Source organism: Hyperolius riggenbachi, chromosome 7, assembly GCF_040937935.1.
Source record: "Hyperolius riggenbachi isolate aHypRig1 chromosome 7, aHypRig1.pri, whole genome shotgun sequence".
Taxonomy (NCBI): domain Eukaryota; kingdom Metazoa; phylum Chordata; class Amphibia; order Anura; family Hyperoliidae; genus Hyperolius; species Hyperolius riggenbachi.
In genome coordinates, this window is record NC_090652.1 from 261,899,205 (window position 1) to 261,925,661 (window position 26,457).

At 46.4% G+C, this 26,457-nt stretch overlaps 1 protein-coding gene across 2 annotated transcripts in view; it reads right to left on the reverse strand.

The window, feature by feature from the left end:
- The window catches only part of LOC137525000 (sodium channel protein type 2 subunit alpha-like), a 173,866-nt gene that overhangs the window by 36,310 nt on the left and 111,099 nt on the right, over nucleotides 1–26,457 (reverse strand). For both annotated transcript variants that reach the window (XM_068245616.1, XM_068245617.1), the window contains exons 12-17: nucleotides 25,815–26,059; nucleotides 23,276–23,449; nucleotides 12,761–13,117; nucleotides 9,055–9,531; nucleotides 1,610–1,730; nucleotides 868–1,022 (exon numbers count right to left, since the gene is read on the reverse strand). In XM_068245616.1, the coding sequence (XP_068101717.1) occupies nucleotides 868–1,022; nucleotides 1,610–1,730; nucleotides 9,055–9,531; nucleotides 12,761–13,117; nucleotides 23,276–23,449; nucleotides 25,815–26,059 (1,529 nt within the window). The remainder of the gene's footprint in view (nucleotides 1–867; nucleotides 1,023–1,609; nucleotides 1,731–9,054; nucleotides 9,532–12,760; nucleotides 13,118–23,275; nucleotides 23,450–25,814; nucleotides 26,060–26,457) is intronic.

Below are 26,457 nucleotides of genomic sequence, written 5' to 3' on the forward strand. Positions count from 1 at the left end.
AAGCTTTTCAGTATTGATTCAGCTTTGTCACCAGTTACGTGGCCCCCTCTCGCCGATTTGTTGTACACTGATCTACATCTTCCCAATACGTTCACCTTCACAGCCGGAAGCTCATCTGTGAAGGCAAAAGTGTTGGAAAGATGCAGAGCAGCATATCGGCGAAAGACAAGAGTTAATCTGTCCACCATCATGCAGGTTCAAATTTCATACTTTGATTGTTCACATTGATTCCATGTGTATCTAGACAGATATATATATTTCAAAAGACTGTCTAAAAAGTTCCCATCTTGCTGCAGGAGTAATTAGCTGCAGAGGGTAGGAGCACTTGTTGCTTGTTTTCCACATCTTAACTAATCCACTGACCATCAGGGAACCTAGACACTCCCACGTACTGTCCCAGTTAGGAGTTTTGTAGAATAACTGTTTTACATGCACTGGTTTTACTGTACGTAAGTTGAAATAAAAATTTAAAATGTACACAAATAAAGTTTAATGTACACATCGTGCTGGGACCCAACGCATGGTGTCTGTGTGACATTTATCCTCCGTCAGAGATCGGCACAAGTTTAGATAAGAAAGCAGCATCAGGCCGGTTATCCCACCTCCTATATCAAAATGGTAACAGCTTTAAAAATATTTGACATTTATTTCAGAAGTTTTTTTTTTTCTTTTTGCTCTCAATATATGGTTGTTAAAGCATATCTTTCCATTTCAGTCTGTAACCAGCTATGTGTGCTCTCTCTGGAGAAAGGAGGACTTTTCAAACTTCCAGTTAGCTGTGCAGAATTGCGGGCCTGCGGGGGCATCACAAAAACTTTGTTAAACAACACGCAGCTCTGAATACATTTCCCAGTAGGTTATACTCACCAGAGCCCCACTACTGAGGAGAATCATGAGAATTATGAATGATTCAAAACAGCTATGTCCCACAATATAGAGGCACGCTTTCCTGACGGTCCACCAGGCTTTTCCAATCCCCTTCTCTGTGTTGAAGTTGCAGCATGGAAATTTCTTCATGCAGCCTGGGGAGAAGAAAGATGGATCTCATAAGAAGGCCACAGTCTGAGGCAGTGGCGTACCTAGGGAATTTGACACCTGGTGCTGAATGTTTACAGACACCCCCCCAATTTTTCTTGATGGGAGGGTTGACAGGTTGGGGTGCCAAGCGTTCCACTGGAAATTTTGTTTTTTTTGGGGGGGGGGGGAGGAGTCATTAGGTTGTGGACGGAGCTAACCGTTATGAAACTCTGTTCTCTATACAGTGCTGCAGAAGATGTCAGTGTCACTGGCTTCTGGAACAGCAGACTGCCCTGCATTATTGATTAATTACTCTGAGCAGGATAAATAAACAATAGTCTAAGGCACTCTGGTATAACAGCAGCAGGAGCACATGGCTACTAATGACAGGCAACTTCTGAAGTACTAAACACATCCTGCCACTTATCCCTGCTAATGTCCTAGCTGCAGCACAGCAATCATTCTCTCTACTCACCCTGCTGCTTTGCACACTCACTGCAGGCTGTGTGTAGAGAGCGAGGAGACACGTCTTATAAAATTGGTGATACGCTATTCTAGGGAAATAATGACAGGAAAAAGGGGGTGAATGTACCAGCAGTGAAGCAGGAATCAGGTTTCAACACATGATCACTGGGAACCAGTAAGTCATCATCTCCTTCCGTTGTCATGTTGTCTACTGTGCTGCAGAATGAGGAGCTGGTAAACTTCAAGGCCTGCAAAAACACCAACCAATGAAAAACATTACCATACAACCTTATATATAAAGTTAATTTTCAGCTTTTTTCCTGTCAACAGTATAACGCAATAGAGGTTGTTACTGGTTGACTTATCTTCAATATCATGTTTCTCTAAATGTTAGTACTTTTTGATTGTCGGGTGCTCAAATGTGGGGCCGGAGCATTTATAGTGGCAAACGGAGTAGTTGTCCCATGGCTCTGAGCCAGCTTAGCCCCCTCAAGGGCCTCCCCTCCAACTTTAAGTTTTCAAGAAGGTAGTGTCTCGGCCGGCACGCTCTTTCATTAGTCTGTAGCTCAGTGCGATCCCATCTTCAGCCCGACTGGCTGTGTTTTCTCAGTGGTCCAGCACAATATGACATAATATCATGGAGGAAAGACACTCCTGCAGGGATGAAGACAGGAAAACAGAGCCACTGACTAATGGAGGAGAGCACCAGACGTGAGGCGTTACGAAAATTTGTAGGGGCCCTGGAGACCACAATAAAGGGGAGACCTGGGGGGACCGTGGCAGACAGCTCAGGGGCCCCGAGAGTTGATAAGTATTCCCGTTTGCTCAGATAAATAGATATTAATAGGAGGCCTCATTCGAAATTCAGATATGCTGATCCTGGGGCCACTTTGTCAGATTACCACTGGTGAGAACAGTGACAATAGTTTTGTAATCAACAAAGAAGAAGTACAGAAAAACTGAAAAATAAAGATGAACAACAGAAAAAAATAAACAATTTTGGAAAACGAAAGCAGATTATGATGCTGAATTTTAATAAAATAATTTTCAAATCTTGTAGGTATGTTCTGTATTGTTAAACTTTTATTTGAAAACCTTTCAACCATTTGGTAAATAAGTGATTAGAAATGACCCAGCTTACCTATTTAACTGGTTCAGCCTGTAGGTGTTTTCACCTCAAGGACGGAAGCAATTTTTCCCTGTCAGCGCTCCTCCCATTCATTCACCAATAACTTTATCACTAATCATCACACATAAATGATCTATATCTTGTTTTTTTTGCCACAAATTAAGCTTTCTGTGGGCGATACTTGTTTTCAGTAATTACTTTATTTTCTATGCATTTTCTATGCAACCCCCCCCCCCCCCAATTCCATCCCCTATAGTTTTAAAATAAGCAATGCTACTATAAATAAAACCCACCCAATTTATCTGCCCAAATGTCCCGGCTTATTATGACAACATTTAAATTATGTTACTAGCACAATGTATGGCGCCAATATATTATTTGGAAATAAAGGTGTATTTTTTCGGTTTAGGGTTTTTTGTGTCCCATCAATTGTAAGCCCTTATGTACTAAAATAACAGTGATATACCCTTATGACATGCATATTAAAAAAAAAAAAAAAGCTAAGTCCCTAAGGAAACTATTTATGGATTCTTTTTTTTAAACATCTGCTTGGTAAATGGGGTGGGGGCTTTGATTTGAAATGGATTGATTATATTATTTTACATTTTTTAAATTTAGTTTGACATTTTCATTCACAATCTTTATTATGTATGGATATGGCCCCTGGGCGGGGTCATGTCCATTCATTACACGCACTGCGATTGGTACGGGGAAGCCGTGCTTCCCTTCCCCAACCGCCATCACGGAAAACCGCCAGGGTGCACAGGGCTGCAGCCCCGTGCACGCGTGTACAATGCCGCTCAAACACTGGACGCGAATATGCATCCAGATAGACTTGAGCAGCGCTTATGTGGATGAGAATACTCGTCCAGATAGGCTGAACTGGTTAACTTTGGTCACCTCTTTATTTAGGAGAACAGATAGCACGGCAAGCCTGCCATTCAATTACCCCAATTTCTCACTGGGCAATGGAGATTGGGAAAAGCCCCCTGTTCCTCAACAATGCAACAAGGGTGCTTTGCAAATGGGAGAGGTTTCGCTTATCCAAATTGTGAAAGCCATGCTGGTTGGTATTGGTTTGTGGTGGAGCTATTGATTGATGGTCCTATTCTGCTGACCAATGACACTTTTTCACTGCACACGTGTGCCTGCACAGATTTTTTTTTTTAAAAAAGATGTTTGCCAGCCATCCCACTGCAAATTGTATTTATGTAAGCAGCTTACCCACAGAAGAGCGTGATGTCTATCAATGAATAAGGAAAGGCCAGGGGCAGTTCTTCCATGAAGCAAGGTGAATCACATGCTTCACGGAGGCAACAATTAGAATAGAGGGCAGCAGGAGACGGCTCCCCTCCCCAAATGTCCCACTCCCTGCACTCCCCATCTCCCCCTCCCTAGATGCGTGGCACTGCTTTACACATCCATGGCTACAGCTATGCATCATGTGACCTGTTACGTGCTGCCAACTAACCTGAGGCACTGCTGCAGTCAGAGAGGAAGCAGGACTTCACGTGTGGCTGGTGATCCCATCGCTAATCTGTTGAGAGCGGGTGAGTGATGCAGCACTGATGCAGATCATACACGGGCCGGCATCCTGGGGATCAGATGCTGCGGGCCAATTTTGAGGAAGCAGACGGAGGTAAGCATAGTGCCATAGTGCCTGCAATGCACAGCCCAATGTGTCTCTGCTCTCCTGTCCGGCTTTGCACGCACACACGCATAGCTCCCAACTGTCCCTCTCTCAGAGGGACAGTCCCTCTTTTGGAGCCCTGTCCCTCTTTCCTCCTCATTTGTCCCTGTTTCAGGACTTTCTCCCTCTTTCTGTGTAAATATATATTTCTTTACTATAAAATGTGTTTGATTGACTCTAAACTTTATCCCCATCCTTTAAATTGATATATTACTAATTTTAAAATGTTAATATGAAGATGTGAATTTTTCTTATGAAATCTTTATGATATGCATGATTAGGGGTGTGATGGGGGCATGATAAGGGGTGTGGCAGGGGCGTGGCTTAAGTGTTCCTCTTTCTCATCAGGGGGGGGGAGGGGACAGGGGGCATCCTCACAATGTATTGCTTCTGGCGGGAAAAGGTCTAGCACCATCCCTGAGAAATGCGCACAAATGTTCATGAGAGTCCACTGTTCTCTACCCATCACAGACACATCACTGCATTGGGCAAGATGTGACTGCAGTCTGCAACCCAACTGGCATCCACAGTCACTGCAGCATACTAAGCCAGCGGGTCACAATTTCCAATCCTTTGGCTTAGTAAAGCAGGCTTAGTGGGAAATAGATCTATGCAATAACCATGCAGCTCGTCACCCATCTGAAGTGGTCCTTTAGCAAATTAAGCACACTTAAAGAGTAACTCCAGTGAAAATAATGTAATAAAAAAAGTACTTCATTTTTACAGTTATGTATAAATGATTTAGTCAGTGTTTGCCCTTTGTAAAATCTTTCCTCTCCCTGATTTACATTCTGACATTTATTATATGGTGACATTTTTACTGCTAGCAGGTGATGTCAGTGAAATGTAATGAATTGGTTGTGTAGTACGAATAATTAGTAGAATATTAGTAGCAAAGAAAATATCCTCATATTTTTATTTTCAGTTATATAGTGTTTTTTATAGCATTGCATCATTCTCTAATATTTGCAATTTACACACTACTTAGCATTCTAAATGATTTTACAGAGCAGGCCAGTGAACTTTTGACCTGTCCTCTGCAGAGAAAAAGAAAATACAGCTACTGATAACTGAGATAATAAGCTTCAGAAGACAGAGCTCTCTGCAACTTTGAAAGTCATGGAGCTCAATGGCTTTTTTGCATAGATAACAACTGGAGTTTCTTAACTTTTCCTGTACTGGAAACAATATTAGTCTTATGTCTCTGCTCCTAATGTTTTAGGCCTCGTTCACATCTAGCTAGCGAAGATGGCCATGCGATCCGAACGCATCGCTTACGATCGCACGCCATCTGCGCCGCTGCCCGCTGCGCTGCTGATCCCATCCATTGACAGTGATGGGATCAGCTCTGCTCTTGCGGGCAAAATGCAGGCAGTAGTACGCAAGCGCTTCATAGCGCATCGTACTACTGCACAGCGCAGTAGATGTGAACGGTAGAAGGGCAGTCTATGCCCTTCTGCCGTTCCTGCATTTCAGCACATCATACGCACTTCCAAATGCGCACAGAAGCGCATATGATGTGAATGAGGCCTTATTTCTTAGCTGTACTACACACACAAATCATTATATCATATATTTTTTTTTCGCTTCAGTGTCTCTTTAAAGAGAAAAGGTTCAGGATCACATACAGTACGTACCTAAGAAGAGGGAACCCTCTGCATCCTAAAGAGGCTTCCCACAGTGTCCTCCAGTCCCCCATTGCCAATTGCAGACCCTCCAGATGATCGGGGACGCTCTCCTCTTCTAGCATGAGCGTGGCCACGCCTGCACAGTAGCATGCAGCCAATCATGCACGAGCAGCTCCAGCTTACTGTGCAGGCGCAGCTGTACTTACACACTCGTGCTTGAAGAGGAGCGTTGCCCTGATTAGATTATCAACAAGCCCTTGTCGGCTTGGGAGACCGGAGGAAGGCATGGGAAGCTTCTATTGGATCCAGAGCCTTACCTCTTTTTAGGTAACTACAAATCATTGGGGCCCCTAGAAAAACATTGAGGGGGCCCCTTAATGTTCACAACCCTTCTTTTGCCTTTTTTAGTGACCCTCCCAGCCTGGAGGGGCTGCTCTCCCATTTATACCCCTGACTTTATAGTCAATGGGAATAAAAAAAACAAAAACACACAGCCAGATACTTACCTCAGGAATGGAAAGGCTCTGGGTCCTACAGAGCCTTCCCGTTCCTCTCTTGGTCCCCGTTCCAGTGCTGGCTCCCCAGTAGCAATATTCAACCAATTTGGTCAAATACTGCTCTAATCCCCTTCCACGGGAGACCTCGGAAGTCTTAGGGAGCCCGAGTGCACCTGATGACGGGCCACTCCATACTGTGCACGTGCTAGCGCCCTCTCTCGCACACTCGCACGTGCGCAGTATGGAGCCACCTGTCTTCGGGAGGACTTGGCTCCCGAAGACTTCCAAAGTCCCCCATGGTGGGGGAATCAAACAGGAGAGCCAGCGCTTAACGGAGTGTACCGGGCGAGAAGTGGGAAGGCTCTATAGCAGTGTTTCCCAACCTTTTCCGGGCCGGGGAACACTGTCTGACCAAATTTTTCTCCGGGGAACGGCGCGCGCGCGGTGGGGGCGATGCGGCCCCCGGTTGTTTGCGCGACCTAGTGGACAGTGCCGCTATGGGGGGGGGGGGGGCTGGGGTGCGGCTGCATAGCTGGCATAGTTGCCCCAGTGTAGGGAGTTTAGTTGCCTCAGTATAGTGCCCCAGTATAGCCAGTATAGTGCCCCAGTATAGCCAGTATAGTACCCCAGTATAGCCCTCCAGTATAGCCAGTATTGTGCCCCAGTATAGCTAGTATAGTGCCCCAGAATAGTGCCCCAGTATAGCAAGTTTAGTGCCCCAGTATAGTGCCCCAGTATAGCCAGTATAGTGCCCCAGTATAGCCCCCCAGTATAGCTAGTATAGTGCCCCAGTATAGCCAGTATAGTGCCCCAGTATAGCCAGTATAGTACCCCAGTATAGCCCCCCAGTATAGCCAGTATTGTGCCCCAGTATAGCTAGTATAGTGCCCCAGAATAGTGCCCCAGTATAGCCAGTTTAGTGCCCCAGTATAGTGCCCCAGTATAGCCAGTATAGTGCCCCAGTATAGCCCCCCAGTATAGCTAGTATAGTGCCCCAGTATAGCCAGTATAGTGCCCCAGTATAGCCAGTATAGTACCCCAGTATAGCCCCCCCAGTATAGCCAGTATTGTGCCCCAGTATAGCTAGTATAGTGCCCCAGAATAGTGCCCCAGTATAGCCAGTTTAGTGCCCCAGTATAGTGCCCCAGTATAGCCAGTATAGTGCCCCAGTATAGCCCCCCAGTATAGCTAGTATAGTGCCCCAGTATAGCTAGAATAGTGCCCCAGTATAGCCAGTTTAGTGCCCCAGGATAGCCAGTATAGTACCCCAGAATAGTGCCCCAGTATAGCCAGTTTAGTGCCTCCCGCCCGTCCCCGCGGCCGCCGCTGTTATTACCTTGTTAAGGCCCGGTTCACATTAGCGGTTTTGTAAAAACCGCACCGGATGTCCGGACCGCACCGTATCCGGACCGGACCTGATCCGTACGGTTCCTATCCGGATCCGGTCCGGATCCGGTCCGGTTGCATCCAGTTTCCGTGCGGTGTGAACACGGTTGCGGTCCGGATCCGGTTTCTTAAGGGGATAACAACCTGTAAATACCTGGGGTCTGGGAGGTCAGCAGAAGGGTCTGGGGTCATTGTTGGAGACAGGTGGACGTCTGGAGACCATCCGTGGATACAGAGACTGCAGTTGGGACCATGGATCCAGGCATTTTTTACTCGTAAACCTGGGAATTCTCTCTGTTGTTCGCCTCCTTCAGACATATCAGACATGTTGCTGGCAAAAAGAGCTCCAGCATGAAATCGCTGCTGCCCCACTCTTCGCTGGGCCCATGTGGTCCCCATCCAAAATGCATAGGAAGTGGGGTAGAACGTCCGGTTTTTGTAGCCAGTGTGTTGTGCGCTCTCCGGCTCTCATTGCTTTGTATTGGCCGGATGGTGCAGTCCGGCTCCGCTCCGGATACGGCTGCCGGAGGAGCCGGACCAAAAAATAGCGCATGTTGGAACGGACGCCGGAGTCCGGATCCGGCCCGGATCCGGCTCCGGTCCGGCAGAACGGACGCATGTGAACGGACGCATAGGCTTTCATTGCCATGCCGTGCGTCCGTTCCGTCCGTTCTGAAAGCGGTCCGGCTCCGGCACGGCGATTCCGGATGGCCACCGCTAATGTGAACCGGGCCTAACACCGGCCGCTCTCCCCTCTCCGGCGCGTGTATATTCAAGCAGCGTATCTCCGGCTGCTCTGTGTGATGCACTGATGCGGAAGAAAGGAGGGCAGCGGCTTCCTGTAACGGCGATATGTATCGCCGTTACTATGGTAACCAAGCCCTGCCTCCTTCCGCATCAGTGCATCACACAGAGCAGCCGGAGATACGCTGCTAGCATATACATGGTCTGGAGAGGGGAGAGCGGCCGCTGCTAAGGTAATAACAGCGGCGGCCGCAGGGACAGGCGGGAGGGGGGATAAGAGCACGGCACACCAGGCAACGTTCCGCGGCACACTAGTGTGCCGCGGAACAGCGGTTGGGAAACACTGCTCTATAGGACCCAGAGCCTTCCCTCTCCTTAGGTAAGAATCTGCCTGCTTTTCTTCCATTTGATTCCCAATGACTTTAATTATATGTATACTAAAACTTTTAGTGGCAAATTTGTAATAGAGGAAAGAAAGTCAAAGACAGTAAGCGTTACCTCATTACCGTCTTCTGGGGCAGTTTCAATGCAGACACCTTCATAATTCTCACTTTCAATGTCCGTCTCTTCCGCTGCAATAGGCACTACTCTGGTAGGGCGTGGTTGGTTGCTCAAAGCCAGAGAGTCCTTCTCACCACCTCTGTGCTTCTCCGCACTGCTGCCCATGCCATTGTCCGCCCTATCTGCTTCTGTAGTGTCACCTTGTATCTTGATGGTCTGCAGCTCAATGTTGCTGCAAGCTTCCTTTTCCTGCTGAATTTCAAGCTCTTCTTCCTGCTTCCCCTGATCTGCATCATTTTTACTTTTCAAGCAACATCTCTGGAAACAACAACACAGATGCCTTGCGATGAAAGCCCCGGCTCTTTGGATCCTTCCAATGGCGATCCGGAGCTTATGTACGTCTTTGTCATCATCCATACAAAGGTTCCCATAGCTAAAGGAACTGAGCAGTAAGGCTAAAAACAAATTCAGCACCTGCAGTTCAAGTGACGACATAGATAAATGATTACACAGCTCTGCAATAAACAAGTCAATCAACATTACTGTAAAAGTACAGTGGCTTGCAAAAGTATTCAGCCCCCTTGAAGTTTTCCACATTTTGTCACATTACTGCCACAAACATGAATTAATCTTATTGGAATTCCACATGAAAGACCAATACAAAGTGGTGTACACGTGAGAAGTGGAACGAAAATCATACATGCCCTGACCTGTCTGGTGTGTTCTTTGGACTTCATGGTGTTGTTGCTCCCAATATTCTCTTAGACAACCTCTGAGGCCGGAATCATGTATGATTTTCATTCCACTTCTCACGTGTACACCACTTTGTATTGGTCTTTCACGTGGAATTCCAATAAAATTGATTCATGTTTGTGGCAGTAATGTGACTAAATGGGGAAAATGTCAAGGGGGCCGAATACTTTTGCAAGCCACTGTACATGTAGACACATAATAGCTAGGGATTGGGTTCCAACTCCGAGAAAAAAAATATTTATTGAAAGGCATTAAATGTTTTTTGGGTTTTTGTTTTTACCACTGTCTGTATCACCACTGGAGAGATTTTCTGTGACTTTCTGTCATCCTCGGGATGCCAGTGAAAACCCGATTGGAATTCTAAGCCCAGTGTATGCTCTGCTCTGCCAGCCATCAAGTGACTTCTGGCTGTATTTTAATGCATAATAATTTAATACAATAGCTGAGAATCTCCCTGGGCCCTCATATGGTTAATCGTTAATAGCTTTGGTTGTGGCAGGATTTGCTAAGGGAGTTAACCAAAAGAAAGAAAGCCGCAAGCTACCCAGGGCTGGATTTAAGCCAAGGCCACATAGGCCATGTCCTAGGGCACCACAGGATCAAGGGCTGGTGGGCACTGGGCAGCAGGCTATACTGGGGGAAGGGTCATCTGACTTTTTATACTAGAGGGAAGGGGAAAGGGTCATCAGGCTAATTAAACTGGAGGGTGGGGGGAGGGTTACCTGGCTACCTATACTGGAGGTGTGTGTGGGGGTGGGGGGGGGGTATTTATCTGGCAACCTATAGTGGAGGGTGAGGGGTATCTGGCTGCCTATATTGAAGGGGGCGGCTGCTGACAGTGGCCTTGGGTGGTAATGAATACAAATTTGGCCCTAAAGCTACCCATGGGTCACAATGAGAGTGCTTATGAAGCCCTGGGCAATATTGAGAGGGTTAGGCTAGCAGAAAGTTAAAATCTATGAAGGGAGATTGGAGATTTGTTCAGGGATTGGTGGCTTGGAGGGGGAGAGGAAGGGTCAAATGAACACAGATTCCAAGCTCATGCCCAAGTTAGGACATTTAAATAGGTTATAAGGAAAGTGGGTGTGGTGAACCAATTCTTGTGGGCAGTGTTTAATCCAGTGCTCTCCCTCTTCCCTTGTCAGTGACCATTGTCAGCATGCACACAGTGGGCCAGATTTATCAAAGCATTACCGACAGGTTTTTGTTCTTAAACTGTTCTACCCAGCAGAGGAACTGTTCTGCATGATAATAAGAAACTTCTTAAATCTTACATAGTAGCAGCAGTTTAGCGTGGATTTCTAGAATTGCACTACAGTTAAGAAAAGTGCAAATCCAACTATAAACTGTTGCAGATTAATAAGTGCTTAATAGCAGTTATACAGATGTACACTGTGCAGCAGTGTAGGCTATGCATGATTTGTGAAGTGCTCTTCCCCCCTGCTGCTAGGTGTCCTGTGAAGCTGTTCTGTGCTTAACCCTTCCAGTGCTGGGCATTGATACAATACAGCAGATGTATTGGTTACCTCAGCAACAGCAATTTCCCCCACACACTGCACTGCTTGAGAGTCCTTCTTAACGCCTCCTATTCCCAACAGTTTAACCTCCCTAGCGGTATGAATTTTTCTGAATTTTAGGTTCTGAAAGTGGCGCAATTTGTTTACAAGCTTTTAGACTCTAAAAATCATACCACTAGATAGATCTTCAGAAGCCCTGTACATCACTCACCTCCCATGAATCCAGCTCGGTGTTTCCGCTCTGAGCTGTGGATTTCCGGCCCTAGCCTGACTCGGGGTTACTGCTAACGAGGTTAAGAAGGAATCTGCACTATTTAGTGATTTCTTAAGATGTCTGAGACAGTTATGCACAGATTTCTAAAAACCTACTAATATTTTCTCTTGATAAATGTCCCCCACTGTATGCTGATGTGTGTATGGCGCACCTGGATGTATTTTGTAACTCCCATGTAGGGTTTGTTTTATGCGCTAACTGTGCATACGTGTTATCTGTTATCTCAGCGCGCTTGAGCTGGGTGCAGGGTAAGTAGAATGATGGCTCACCCTGCTGGCGGTGTTAAATACTATTCCCCCTCCGAGTTGCTAAAACTCTGAGGGAGATGTAATTATGGGTGTGGCAATCGCTGGAGCCCTGAATTACCTTTGCACGGGGTGCGCAGCATAGCACTAGTGATATGACTGCGCCCAGCTCTGACACTCTGCGCTGAGCGCCGGGCGCCGAATTTGCCTGATTCACTAACAGTCCCAAGAGAGGATGTCAGGATTCTTTCGAAAGATTGATGTACTTAATGCTTTCATGCTTACTCTATGTATGTTATAGGACCATAGTTAGGACACATATGAACTTTTGGGGAGTGTCTATGCAGCGTATGTCAATAGGCAAGAGAATGTATTCTTTGGTAATGAAGACTCTGGCTTTTAACTTATCTGTAGGGATAGCTGTGGTTCCTGGCTGATTGATTTGCATGAAAGTATTTGCATATGTGCAAATGGTTCGGTGATTTTGCTTGTCAAAAGAGATACATCAGGAAAAGTAGAGCTATCGGGCCACAGGTGTGATTTGCCTTGCTTTTTAGTAGAAGGGCTTTTCAGTCTCTTTTAGTCCCCCATACTTTCCTAGGGCCTGATTCACAAAGCGGTGCTAACTCTTAGCACAGTCGTTTTCACGCAAATTTTCGCATTGCGCGCGCTCGCGAATTTTCTCGTGAATTGATAATGTTTTCACGCGCAAACTCGAATTCGCGTTTGCACGTGAAAACGTTATAGTTTCGCGCGAAAATTGCGGTGCTAAGAATTAGCACCGCTTTGTGAATCAGGCCCCAAGTGGTTTGGGTCACTCCGAGCTGCTTGGTTACTCTGGGCCACATGGTGAACACTTAATGAAGAATACAATGCTTATAGATATCATCTCATAACCATAAAAAATAACTTACCACAAGATTGCCAATGACCACCACAACTAGGTACATTGATATGCACAGGAATACCCCAGACACCTCCATACAGTCCCACAAGGTCTCGACCCACTCCCCACACAGTGCTCGGAACACAACCAGGAAGGAATGGTAGAAGTCATGGAAATGCCAGCGCGGAAGCAAACAGTCCTCTGAGATCTTACAGACAGACTCGATGTAGCTTCTCCCGAATAACTGCATGCCAATCACAGCAAAAATGAACACAATGACGAGCAGCACAATGGTCAAGTTTGCCAGAGCGCCCAATGAGATCCCAATGATGGTGAGCAGCTTGTTGAGTGTAGGCCACGATTTTGCCAACTGGAAAATACGGAGCTAAAACAGCAAAAGGAAAAAAACAAAAACAGTGTAGAAACTTGGAAATCAAAAACAGTTTCAGTGGTAACAAGATCACGGACACTGGCAAAAAACAAGTTGATAATTCATTCTAGAAATCTGCAACATGGGTATAAAAATGTTTAAAAAGGCCAGGCGAAACAGTAGTAAATAGCTACCAAGGAAATGGCAAAGTCTAATATAACCTTTGATAGAAACATATAAAATAGGTGATTTGATAGGAAAATGTAAAATATGTGGTTTATGTCATAATAAAGGACCTCTGTATTACCAGCCAGTTATACAACGAGACAACTGTAGTGAAGATAACATAATTAATAAAATTGCTTATTTTTTACAATATTCATTTATAAATTATTTTGTCAGTGTTTGCCCATTGTAAAATTTTTCCTCACCCCAATACAGCTGTCCCTGATGATCGAGAAAAGGAAAAGATTTCCGGAGGGAAAAGGAGTATCAGCTACTGATTGGGATGACCTAGTGAAAATGTGAAGTCTAGTGAAAATAATGTAATGAAAAAAGTGCTTATTTTGTCAATATTTATAAATGATTTAGTCAGTGTTGGTTCACTGTAAAATCCCTTCTCTCCTGATTTACATTCTGACATTTATCACATGGTGACATCTTTACTGCTGGCAGGTGATTTCTGTGGATAGAGATGATGCATTTTTGGCAGTTAGAAATAGCTGTTATTTCCCACAATGCAACAAGGCTTTCACAGTGTGATGTCAACAACATGGTTCTGACATCACACTGTGGGAGTAGTTTCATCACAATATCAGCCATATAGAGCCCCCTGATGATTCGTTTGAGAAAAGGAAAACATTTCTCATGGCAAAGGGGGTATCAGCTACTGTTTGGGATAAAGTTCAATCCTTGATTACAGTTTCTCTTTAAATCCTCGGTTAAGGTACCTCTTTAAGGTGCACTCCCTCCCAATCCTAAAGATACAGCTACTATTGAGTCCAAAAATATAATGTGCTAGTACTATACAACTACGCACATGAAGCACAACCCAACATGTTTTAACTCACTAGATGGGGCTTCATCAGGGGTAAAATGAATACAACTATATAGAGGCAAGACAAATATAAAAATGGACTAGGGTGCAAGTCGGCTCACGTATGAGCTAAAGACCTACCTTAGCTGACTTGCACTTTAGTCTTATCTGAGTTTTGACTTAGACTTATTGCACCAGAAGTGGATTATTGTAGGTTTAGGCTGAGTACTAGTGATGCTTGTAAGGGGCCGGTTTCGACTTCATGCACTTTCGATTTGACCATAATCAATATTATAAATCGAATTGCCATTTTGATTTAAATATTATAAGTCGGAGATCTGCGTTGCATCGTAATTATTACGAGTCGTAATTACGACTATATATATATATATATTTAGCAGTTACTAGCAAATACCAAAGCCCACGTATGTGTTAGAAACACCAAGTTTGCAGGGTGTGTTAAGGAGGACAGAGGAAAGAAGAGGAAAAAACATTTTTTGAAAAGACTTTGTAGTTTGAGATAATTGATGTTAAAGAGGAACTCCAGTGAAAATAATGTAGTAAAAAAAGTGCTTCATATTTTACCATAATTATGTATAAATGATTTAGTCAGTGTTTGCTCATTGTAAAATCTTTCCTCTCCCCGATTTACATTCTGACATTTATTACATGGTGACATTTTTACTGTGGGCAGGTTATGTAGCTGCTCCTAGCTGTTTTGGCTGTTAGAGACAGCTGTAAACAGCCATTTCCTGTCTGTGAACATTGTTACATTGTGGCAGTTTGCCCAGAGTACCGCGGTATTCAGAGCTTCTTGTGGGAGGGGTTTCAGCACAAAATCAGTCATACAGCGCCCCCTGATGGTCTGTTTGTGAAAATCATTATATTTCTCATGTAAAAGGGGGTATCAGCTACTGATTGGGATAAAGTTCAATTCTAAGTTGGTGTTTCTCTTTAAAGTTAGAGGAAAAAAATCGCTATTTTGATGCGGTAAAATGACATATAATGTAACAACATGTATGTAAATGTATATGTCTTTTTTTTTAAATTATGTGGGGTCCCCCCTCCTGACTCCTGACCCTCTTTAACCCCTTGTCTCCCATTCAGGCTGGGATAACCTGAATGCAGAGCCTCGGCCACGTGGGGCTTCGCACACTGAGCTATACCATACCGCAAGGTCCATGGTATGGGGGGTGTTGGAGTAAAAAAATGGCTACGCTATATAGATGACCTGTTCATAATATGGGCAGGGGGTGAAAAAGCCCTAGGAATATATATGGAATGCATCAATGAAAATGAAAGGGGTATAAAGCTGACGGCTGAATGTGATATGAACAGGGTCTGCTTCCTGGATTTAGATATATATAGGAAGGAAGATAAGTTGTTTACCAAAACACATTTTTTAAAAAACTGACAGAAATAGATATATTCCCCATTCAAGCTGCCATCATGGAAAATGGCTGAAGAATATTCCAAAGGGGCAGATGTATCGAATTAGGAGGAACTGTTCTGAAGTCGAAGACTTTAGAATACAAACTGATATGATCATGGATAGATTTGAGGAAAAGGGATATCAGAGGGGGCCCCTCAGAGGAATGTGTGATGCCATTGAAAGAATGGATAGAAAGGAACTATTGCAATTTAATGGGCGAAATAAGAAAAAAGGCGATGATTATCAATATGCAATAGTGTTGGATTACAACATGAAATATAAAGCAATGGAAAGGGTGATAGAAAAACATTGGAATGTATTAAGAGCGGATGGGATTCTGGGTAAAAAACTGGCTGTGAGACCAAGGTTTATATATAAAAAGGCAAAATACTTGCAACAAATTCTGATTCCTAGCTTTATTGATAGCCCTAGGAGAAAAAGGGGGATCTCGTAGGGAATAAAGGGTTCTACCCATGTAGAGATTGCGTAGGTTGTCGAGAGGCAAAACCAATTTGAGGTGATCATTTTGTGGGGTATGTAAACGGAAGAGAATATGAAATCAAGGATTGTATTACTTGTAACAGCAGTTGTGGTGTACATGGCGTGGTGTCCATGTGGATACCAATATATTGGCAGAACCACTAGGCGTTTAAAAGAACGCATCGGGGAACATGTGAGGAATATCAAAAAGAGCAATATGGGGCATAGTCTGTCTAAACATTTTTATAATTGCCATGCTTGTGATCCTATGAACATGAAATTTTGTGGCATTGAAAAATTGAATCCAAAATAGAGAGGATGTAATCGTGTGAGAGAGATATCGAAATTAGAAACTAGATGGATCTTTGAAGTTAAAACTATGTATCCTGGAGGTTTAAATGTTGAGCTAGACCTTAACAGTTACATTGCTAATGATTGGGGATGGTGTTGTTGTTATTGATGTGGGGGAATATGTGTAATTAATACTGTGAGAACATGGGATGTAGATAGGTGCTATATTTATTGGATAGGGTGTTGCTAGCCATGTAAGTGTTTGGTATGATACCTGTCAGCCTCGAGATGTGGATAGTTAAGTGTTAGTATGGTGAGAAGAGTGTGGGAGGGGGTGGCCCTTAATATCCTCAATGTGTGTAGTGGGAAGTGGAAGTTAGTGTATACATACGATTGGAACGCAAGCTAGGGGAGGAGTGTGGAAAGCTTAGTAGGCAGAGATTACTCCTGATTGGTTGCATTGATGCTGGAGGCATGGGAAGTCTGGCATGCGAGTGTGTGGAGCGCAAGCCGCTACAGAAGTTGGTGTGTTGGAACGTTGAGGGCAGAAGTCTTCGACCGGACGTTTCATCACGCTCCGTATGAGGTAGTTGATGGCTACCCTACCGATGATTGGTTGTCTACATGTGGATAGGATTGGGGGAATGAGGAGGAGCTAGGGTATAAATGCTGCCCATTGGTCTAACGTCTCCAGCCCCCGATGAGTATTTTATAGGAAACGCGTGGGGGCGGAGCTTAAGGACGTGGACTACAGCTCATCTTGTGGATACTATATGCGCATTTTTATGGGAACATGTGAGTGCAATTCCTTTTAAACTTTTAAATTAAAGCAACAGTTTTACGCTATGAAGACTCCTTTCTAGTTAATCGGTTGTAAGCTTGATGGAATACTGCTATTGTGGAGGTGTAGACGGGTGAGGATACAACGAGTTTGGGATCTATTATGCGCTGTGGCTGACCTATAATTTGGCAGCGTTCAAAAAAGGTGAGAGGCTGGAGATCCTGGTGGCATCTATGCAGCACAGTGTGGTGGAAGGTGGAAGCTTTCATTCAAATCACTGGGTAGTAAACGTATAAGCTGTCTGTGGGTTGGCAGCCAGCACAGAGGGTGAGGAGCTGTGATACCTGAATGTCGTGGGACCACTCGAGAGTTTTTATCACACGTCGTGGAATTATACTTTGTTTACAGAGTCACGCTATGTTTGTTTTTGTTTTTTTTTCTATGTTTACATCTCGAGCATAAAGGCACAAAGAGCGCAGTGTCCGTGGAAATCTAAGCATGGTATGGGGGGGCTCTGGAGGAGAGAGGCGGCCAAGCAAACCCCTCTCCCCCAGAGCCCTTGTCCAGTTCATGGACAAGGGGATCTTCCCAAACTCCAGTGCCCCAGGAGGAGGTGGGGCGACAACGCCCTAGGGGGGGTTCATGGTGGTATCTGGGAGTCCCTTTTAAGAAGGAGACCCCCAGATGCTGGCCACATTCCCGGGAGAAATTAGTATAGCTAGTACCCTTTACCCATTTTCACAAAGGGTTAAAGAAATAAAAACACAATCACGAGAAACGTCCTTATTCTTAATTAACCATGAATACCTATCTTTAAAAAAAATGTTCCTATGCCAATATCCTCAGAAATGGTCCCAATATCCTCTAGTGTTGTGAGCTTAATTGAAGATCTCCATGCTGCCACACACCTCCGCTCCTCGGCGCAGCTCTAGTATACAAAGTATAGCTAGAGCCAAAGCATCTTTAAATTTGGCTCCAAGGCTCCCCATGGGTCTGTTAACAGACCAAGGGGGATCCTCAAGATATACTACCTATATTCATATACCTTTACTCATTTTTCCTGGGGAGGGGCTGGCATCTGGAGGTCCCTGCCTCTGACGCAGGAGACCAGGGTTCGAATCTCAGCCCTGCCTGTTCAGTAAGCCAGCACCTATTCAGTAGGAGACCTTAGGCAAGTCTCCCTAACACTGCTACTGCCTATAGAGCGCCTCCTAGTGGCTGCAGCTCTGGCGCTTTGAGTCCGCCAGGAGAAAAGCGCAATATAAATGTTATTTGTCTTCTCTTCTTAACCTCTAGCCGACCACATCATGCTGATGGGTGCGGCCATCGCGGCAGCTCCAAGACCGCCTAACGCCGATCGGCATAAAGTCTTGGGGCGGGGATTTGCAGGAGAAAAAAAAGTAGGTTACCTGATCCGTAAGTCTGAGCAGATCAGGTAGCCGCAAAAACTGTTGCTCCCCGCCGCTCCCGTGGGCCGCAAAGGCTCACTTTCACTTGTGTGACCCCTAGATCATGACACTGCACTGAGCAGGGGTGAGCCTGGGGTGCCTGGCACCTGGGTGCAAGATTTTCTCTGGCGCCTATGGGAGTGGTTAAATTAACCACGCCCAACCACATAACCACACCCATGTCCTTCCTAATCACACCCACACCTTCCACCTCTTTACGCATGCATGTGATACCCCATTCCTACCCCTCTTCCATGGGCTTGCTCCTGGCTGGCTTTGGCTTCCTGCGAGTGACAGTCTGCTAGTCTCTGGACTGACTCAGGCTGAGAGGCTCTGCGAGTGCGACGCAGTCACACACTGCGTATTTATGGCTGCCTGCGGCCACCCTACTCTCGCTCGCTGACATCGGCTCCTCCCCCCTGCCAAGCCCAAGGTGGGCTGCCTGTATCTTTCCCGTTGCGCCACACAGCCTGCCAGTGTTGCCAACCTTTCACGTTATTTTTTACTGACAAATACCTAAAAATTTACTGACAAAAGATTTTTACTGACAAAAATTCCCCACTAAATGCACATAAGAGACAGCTTTTCCCCATGTAAATGCACATAACGAGAGACTGCTTTTCCCCATGTAAATGCACATAACGAGAGACTGCTTTTCCCCATGTAAATGCACATAACGAGAGACTGCTTTTCACCAGCAAATGCACATAACAAGAGACTGCTTTTCACCAGCAAATGCACATAACAAGAGACTGCTTTTCACCAGCAAATGCACATAACAAGAGACTGCTTTTCACCAGCAAATGCACATAACAAGAGACTGCTTTTCACCAGCAAATGCACATAACAAGAGACTGCTTTTCACCAGCAAATGCACATAATGACAAACAGCCAGTGTCCCCAGGATATGTAGCCAGGGGGTATATGTGCCCGGGATAGGTAGCCAGGGGGTATATGTGCCCAGGATAGGTAGCCAGGGGGTATTATGTGCCCAGGATAGGTAGCCAGGGGGTATTATGTGCCCAGGATAGGTAGCCAGGGGGTATTATGTGCCCAGGATAGGTAGCCAGGGGGTATTATGTGCCCAGGATAGGTAGCCAGGGGGTATATGTGCCCAGGATAGGTAGCCAGGGGGTATATGTGCCCAGGATAGGTAGCCAGGGGGTATATGTGCCCAGGATAGGTAGCCAGGGGGTATATGTGCCCAGGATAGGTAGCCAGGGGGTATATGTGCCCAGGATAGGTAGCCAGGGGGTATATGTGCCCAGGATAGGTAGCCAGGGGGTATATGTGCCCAGGATAGGTAGCCAGGGGGTATATGTGCCCAGGATAGGTAGCCAGGGGGTATATGTGCCCAGGATAGGTAGCCAGGGGGTATATGTGCCCAGGATAGGTAGCCAGGGGGTATATGTGCCCAGGATAGGTAGCCAGGGGGTATATGTGCCCAGGATAGGTAGCCAGGGGGTATATGTGCCCAGGATAGGTAGCCAGGGGGTATATGTGCCCAGGATAGGTAGCCAGGGGGTATATGTGCCCAGGATAGGTAGCCAGGGGGTATATGTGCCCAGGATAGGTAGCCAGGGGGTATATGTGCCCAGGATAGGTAGCCAGGGGGTATATGTGCCCAGGATAGGTAGCCAGGGGGTATATGTGCCCAGGATAGGTAGCCAGGGGGTATATGTGCCCAGGATAGGTAGCCAGGGGGTATATGTGCCCACGATAGGTAGCCAGGGGGTATATGTGCCCAGGATAGGTAGCCAGGGGGTATATGTGCCCAGGATAGGTAGCCAGGGGGTATATGTGCCCAGGATAGGTAGCCAGGGGGTATATGTGCCCAGGATAGGTAGCCAGGGGGTATATGTGCCCAGGATAGGTAGCCAGGGGGTATATGTGCCCAGGATAGGTAGCCAGGGGGTATATGTGCCCAGGATAGGTAGCCAGGGGGTATATGTGCCCAGGATAGGTAGCCAGGGGGTATATGTGCCCAGGATAGGTAGCCAGGGGGTATTATGTGCCCAGGATAGGTAGCCAGGGGGTATTATGTGCCCAGGATAGGTAGCCAGGGGGTATTATGTGCCCAGGATAGGTAGCCAGGGGGTAATATGTGCCCAGGATAGGTAGCCAGGGGGTATATGTGCCCAGGATAGGTAGCCAGGGGGTATATGTGCCCAGGATAGGTAGCCAGGGGGTATATGTGCCCAGGATAGGTAGCCAGGGGGTATATGTGCCCAGGATAGGTAGCCAGGGGGTATATGTGCCCAGGATAGGTAGCCAGGGGGTATATGTGCCCAGGATAGGTAGCCAGGGGGTATTATGTGCCCAGGATAGGTAGCCAGGGGGTATTATGTGCCCAGGATAGGTAGCCAGGGGGTAATATGTGCCCAGGATAGGTAGCCAGGGGGTAATATGTGCCCAGGATAGGTAGCCAGGGGGTAATATGTGCCCAGGATAGGTAGCCAGAGGGTAATATGTGCCCAGGATAGGTAGCCAGAGGGTAATATGTGCCCAGGATAGGTAGCCAGAGGGTAATATGTGCCCAGGATAGGTAGCCAGGGGGTAATATGTGCCCAGGATAGGTAGCCAGGGGGTAATATGTACCCAGGATAGGTAGCCAGGGGGTAATATGTGCCCAGGATAGGTAGCCAGGGGGTAATATGTGCCCAGGATAGGTAGCCAGAGGGTAATATGTGCCCAGGATAGGTAGCCAGGGGGTAATATGTGCCCAGGATAGGTAGCCAGGGGGTAATATGTACCCAGGATAGGTAGCCAGGGGGTAATATGTGCCCAGGATAGGTAGCCAGGGGGTAATATGTGCCCAGGATAGGTAGCCAGAGGGTAATATGTGCCCAGGATAGGTAGCCAGGGGGTAATATGTGCCCAGGATAGGTAGCCAGGGGGTAATATGTGCCCAGGATAGGTAGCCAGGGGGTAATATGTGCCCAGGATAGGTAGCCAGGGGGTAATATGTGCCCAGGATAGGTAGCCAGGGGGTATAGGGTCCCCGTTTAGGTAGTGACAGGAGCGCACCCAATCCTCCCCTCCCGCCGCTGCTGCCTCTGCCGCTCCCTCCTCACCTTGCAGCAGCTTCAGACCTCAATCAGCGGGCGACCCGACCAGTAAGAAGGCGCCAGGCGCACCCGCTCTATATGCGGAAGTGATGTCACTTCCGCATATCAGTGCGGCGTGCTAGGTCCTAGCGCCCGCCCGCCTGATCGAGGTCTGACGCGGCGCCGGCGGCTAGAGGGAGGGAGGGAGCGAGCGAGCGGCGGCCACAGGGGGAGAGCGGCGGCCGGGCGGCGCCTCTCAGAGGCAGGCGCCTGGGTGCCTTGCACCCGCAGCACCCGCCCAGGCTCGGCCCTGGCACTGAGAGACTGTGTTGTCTCTCATAGCGTGCCGGGAGGCGGGGAGCCGCAGGAGGCATGGCCAGGGGGAGAGAGCTGCCCAATGGCAGCTTAGGAAACCATGCATGAATGCCCCTGGTGGGTGTTTTAATCAGGGAATTTCTCTGCCCTCTGTTTACCTCCGAGTTAGCGACAAATGTTATTGCTAAACTCGGGTGGCTATAGCCCGGCGGCGGGAGGGCAGAGAGCGGTTGTTGGGGGACACAGAGTCATGTCATTAGGCGAGAACATGGCTCTGTGTTCCATCTGCCCCCCGAAGATCCACCTCGGGTTCTCTTTAAAGCTGCACTGGCCTATTTTGTTAAAAATGTCCTGGTCTTTAGGGGGGTTTAAGCCGTGGTCCTTAAGTGGTTAAACGTGACTCCCAGATGCCACCATGAACCCCCTGGGTGTCCTCGCCCCCGCCTCCTCCTGAGGCACCAGAGGTGAGGACAAGGGCTCTAGGGGAAAGGGGGCTTGGCCGCCCCTCTCCTCCAGAACCCTCCCCCCCCATACATGGACTATACAGGCTGATATAGCTCAGGGAGCGAAGCCCCACACGGCTGGTGCTCCACATTCTGGCTATCCCAACCTGCATGGGGGACAAGAAACACAAAAACAAGGAACAGAAAAAAATACATTTATTATAAGAAACGGCATTTCCTTGGTTACGATTACGGCTTGCAAATATGGCTCGTAATCCGGAATTATGGGCCGTATGCAGAAGCAATTACAGATGCATTCAAAATTGCCATTCTGTAATTGCGGCAGATCACGAATGACAATTTTAAGGTCGTAATTGCAGAGATCGGCCTGTAATTACAGAGTCGTAATGAGCATCCCTGCTGGGCACCCAGCAGTAATTGTCAGCATTTAAAGATATGACAGCCACAGACAAATAGGCTAACAGTTTAGTGCTGAAAAATCAATGTGTCGATCTACCAGAGCCAGAAAGAGAACAGTGAAGCTTATATTTTACATTGCTGTGTCCAAATGTATTATGGCATAAGAGCCCTGACACAAGTACTGGGGTGCTCATCTGAGTTATTTCTTCAAATGGGATACAAAAAATGATTGCAGATCCCATAAGGTGCCAGAGGGTACCTGTACTCTAATAGTCTGTTTTCTTGCACTTTGATAGTTTACTATGTTTTTGGTGAAGTTTTGGTGATTGGACCAGTGTAATTAAACTCACTATGTATCTCCATTTGAAAACCTTCCAGTATGCACACTATCGTTAGCATGGTCTAAACAACCTCAGCCGATCACATTTCTAAGATAGTAAGCACATTCTAAACCAATCGCATTTGAAGAACCTGACTTACCAGTCTGAAGGATCGGAATACAGTGATTGCTCCGCTGCTTGATAGGAAGAGTTCCAGTAAACTTAGGATTACAATGAACCCATCAAATACATTCCAGTTGTCCTGTATGTAATAGTATGGGTGCAGTGCGATTATTTTCAAAACCATTTCAGCTGTGATGACTGCAGTGAAAATCTAAAATACAGGAGGTAAAGTCTATTATTATTTTTTAATATTTAATTTTGGTATTAATACAACTCTATCACAACTGCTGATAGGACACTCTGATCTAGCTAAACAAGCACAGTCCAGTGAATGTATTCAGCAATTTTATGTGAACTTAAGACTTTTCATTGTGTACTGTGCTTAACCTTCCTGTCGGTAACCCCGAACGTAGTTCGGGGTAAGCCGCGCAGGAGGTTTTCTCAGGCCCTACTGGGCCGATTTGCTTAATTTTTTTTTTGCTGCACGCAGCTAGCACTTTGCTAGCTGCGTCAGCACACCGACCGCCCCGCGCAAGATCGCCGCTATCCGTCGCGCCGCGCTGCCCCCCCCCCAGACCCCGTGCGCTGCCTGGCCAATCAGTGTCAGGCAGCGCTGAGGGGTGGATCGGGACTCCCAATGACGTCACGACGTCGGTGATGTCATCCCGCCCCGTCGCCATGGCGACGGGGGAAGCCCTCCAGGAAATCCCGTTCTTTGAACGGGATTTCATGATCGGAGATCACCCTGGGCTCGCTACATGATTAAAAAAAAACAACAACAAAAAAAAACTGCTGCACTGCCTCCTGGCGGATTTTATTAGACCGCCAGGAGGGTTAAGTTTGGGTCCTCTTTAATTGCTTCTCCTTAACAGCCAACTCTATTCGATCTTGCATTCTCTATGAACAATGATGATGCTGTATTCTACAGGATCTATTTAATTGTTCATTGTATGGCTGCAGTACTATAAATATTTACACTGTGAATCTCACAGAGCAGGGGAAGGAGACATTGTTTGAGGCTTTTCTGCATCCCTTTAGCCGAAATATGGCTGATCCTGCTGCTGCACAAGTCCCGAGCGCTATTCCCCCTCCAGGCCACCATGGATGATGGGGAATGAAATAATTTGGCTTCCTGCAATTGCTGGAAGCTCCAAATGATTGTGTTTTAAATGTAACTTCAGCTCCGTCAGTCCGTCGGTGCCAAAGTTACTCCCTGTACACTGCTATAGCCGTAATTCCTAATACGGCCTATGGTGGCGCCGGCTGCGCTCAAGTCTCCTGCGCTGGATTCACTGTGTTCGCTCCACAGCTGGTAAGTGAGATTTACCAAGCAGGACTTTAGTGAATTAAAACAGGTTTGTTTGGTAAATTACCGAACTTCTAGCGCATGTGAGGAAATCTTAGTGAATTTGGAAAAAAAAAGTATAAAATACCGAATGTGGCATTTTACCAACCAAAATTGTTTTATCAAACTGCCCTTAGTGATTTGAGGCCATTGTTAATATGGGGCTCATACCGTGGCCGGTAACAGCGCATACGCTCTCATTGTGGACAGGAAGTACCTATCATATTGTGGACTAAGCTTAATTCTGAACTCCTGATAATTATGGAAATTTCACCCCAGAGGATTAGTTACAAATTATAACAGCTGGATGACCTCTAGACTGTCCTTTTTGCAAATCTCAGAGATTGTCAAATGTGACAATGTACACCTCTTTCCTTGTGATGGACTTGGTTAGCTTTATCTCCCTTCTCCCTTCCCACCTTGTACCTCCCATTAAAGTGGCCCTAAACTCTTGCACAGGACAGAAGGAAAACAAAGAGTAATGCACCCTGTATGTATTTAGAGAGTTTAGCCTGTCTAATTCCCCTTCATCTGTGACTAATCACAAGTGTAATTTTATCTCTCAGCTGTGTCAGCTGGTTGCCTCAGCAGAGCAGCTGGTTTGGTGGCAGGTAACAATATCTCTGCTTCCGTGAAATCAGGACTGAAGATTTATTGCAGAATTTGTATCAGATATAACTAAGAAATGTTTTTCTTTAAAAGCTATTATGCTGTTGTGTGTCTTTTAGAGCAGAGAGGAAGTTCTGAGTTTAGGTCCTCTTTAACAGTAAACTGAAATATCTGATAAGACCAGGAATTCAGGTAATGGCATGTTTGTCACTGCAGTTACACTTGAAAATAAACCAATGTTTCAATCACATCCTGGGGCCGGCTTCAGACTATGGATTGGCCGCAGCGCCAAAAACAGGCCTTATGCTTTAGATCCAAACAGGAAGTGGAGCTCGCATACAGTCACTTCCTGTTTCAGAAATACGGAAGAGCACGGAAGCGTATTATAAAAATATGCTTCCGCGCATGCGCACCACAACACCAACATTTTGGCAAACCCTGCATTGCCATAGACCTACATGACTTCTGCTCCGCCGCTGTATGAAAGCACTCATAGGCTTTCATTAGCATAGTAGTGAGATGCGGTAAAATCACCCACCGCACCAGTGTGAAAGGGCCCTGAAGCAATAAAAACAATGCACAGTAACATATGAAAACATGTTTAGCATTTTTGGGAACCCACCAGATTTGCAAGTAAAAGCATATGTTCAAACTCTGCTGACATGTGGGCGTGTTCCATAGCCATGAAGATGGTGTTCAGAACAATAAAGATGGTTATAATGAGTTCAGCAAATGGATCCATTATAATTAAGTATACCATGTCTTTAAATTTAAGCCATGGACCACAACAGTCCCAGATTAAGAGCCGTTTAACGAAGTTATTCAAGCAACAAAAAGGAAGCAGCTGCTCGCTTGGTTCTTTGTCATCTGAAAGAAGACACAAACAAACTTACATATGTGATGTATTCAGTCCAGAAAGATAGTTTCACTTTTTTACTTAAAATGTTTCTGAGACGTGAAGCGTCTCAGGTTCCATACTTACCTGGGGTTTCCTTAAAGGACTTCCAACTCCGCATTGTCCTGCTGGCTGCCTGTGAACATCGCTACCCCACCGGCGGGTTGGGTCTTCTGTGCCTGCACGGGCATTCGTGCCCGCATGTCCACGTCATCTGGTGCGTACTGCGCCTACGTACAACTAATGCACAGGCACAGTACGTCCCAGATGACGTGGACAAGCAGGCGCAGAAGACCCAAACCCCCAGCTGGGTCTCGATTTTCACAGGCGGCCAGCAGGACAATGTGAAGGTCCGGGGCTGTGGCGAGGG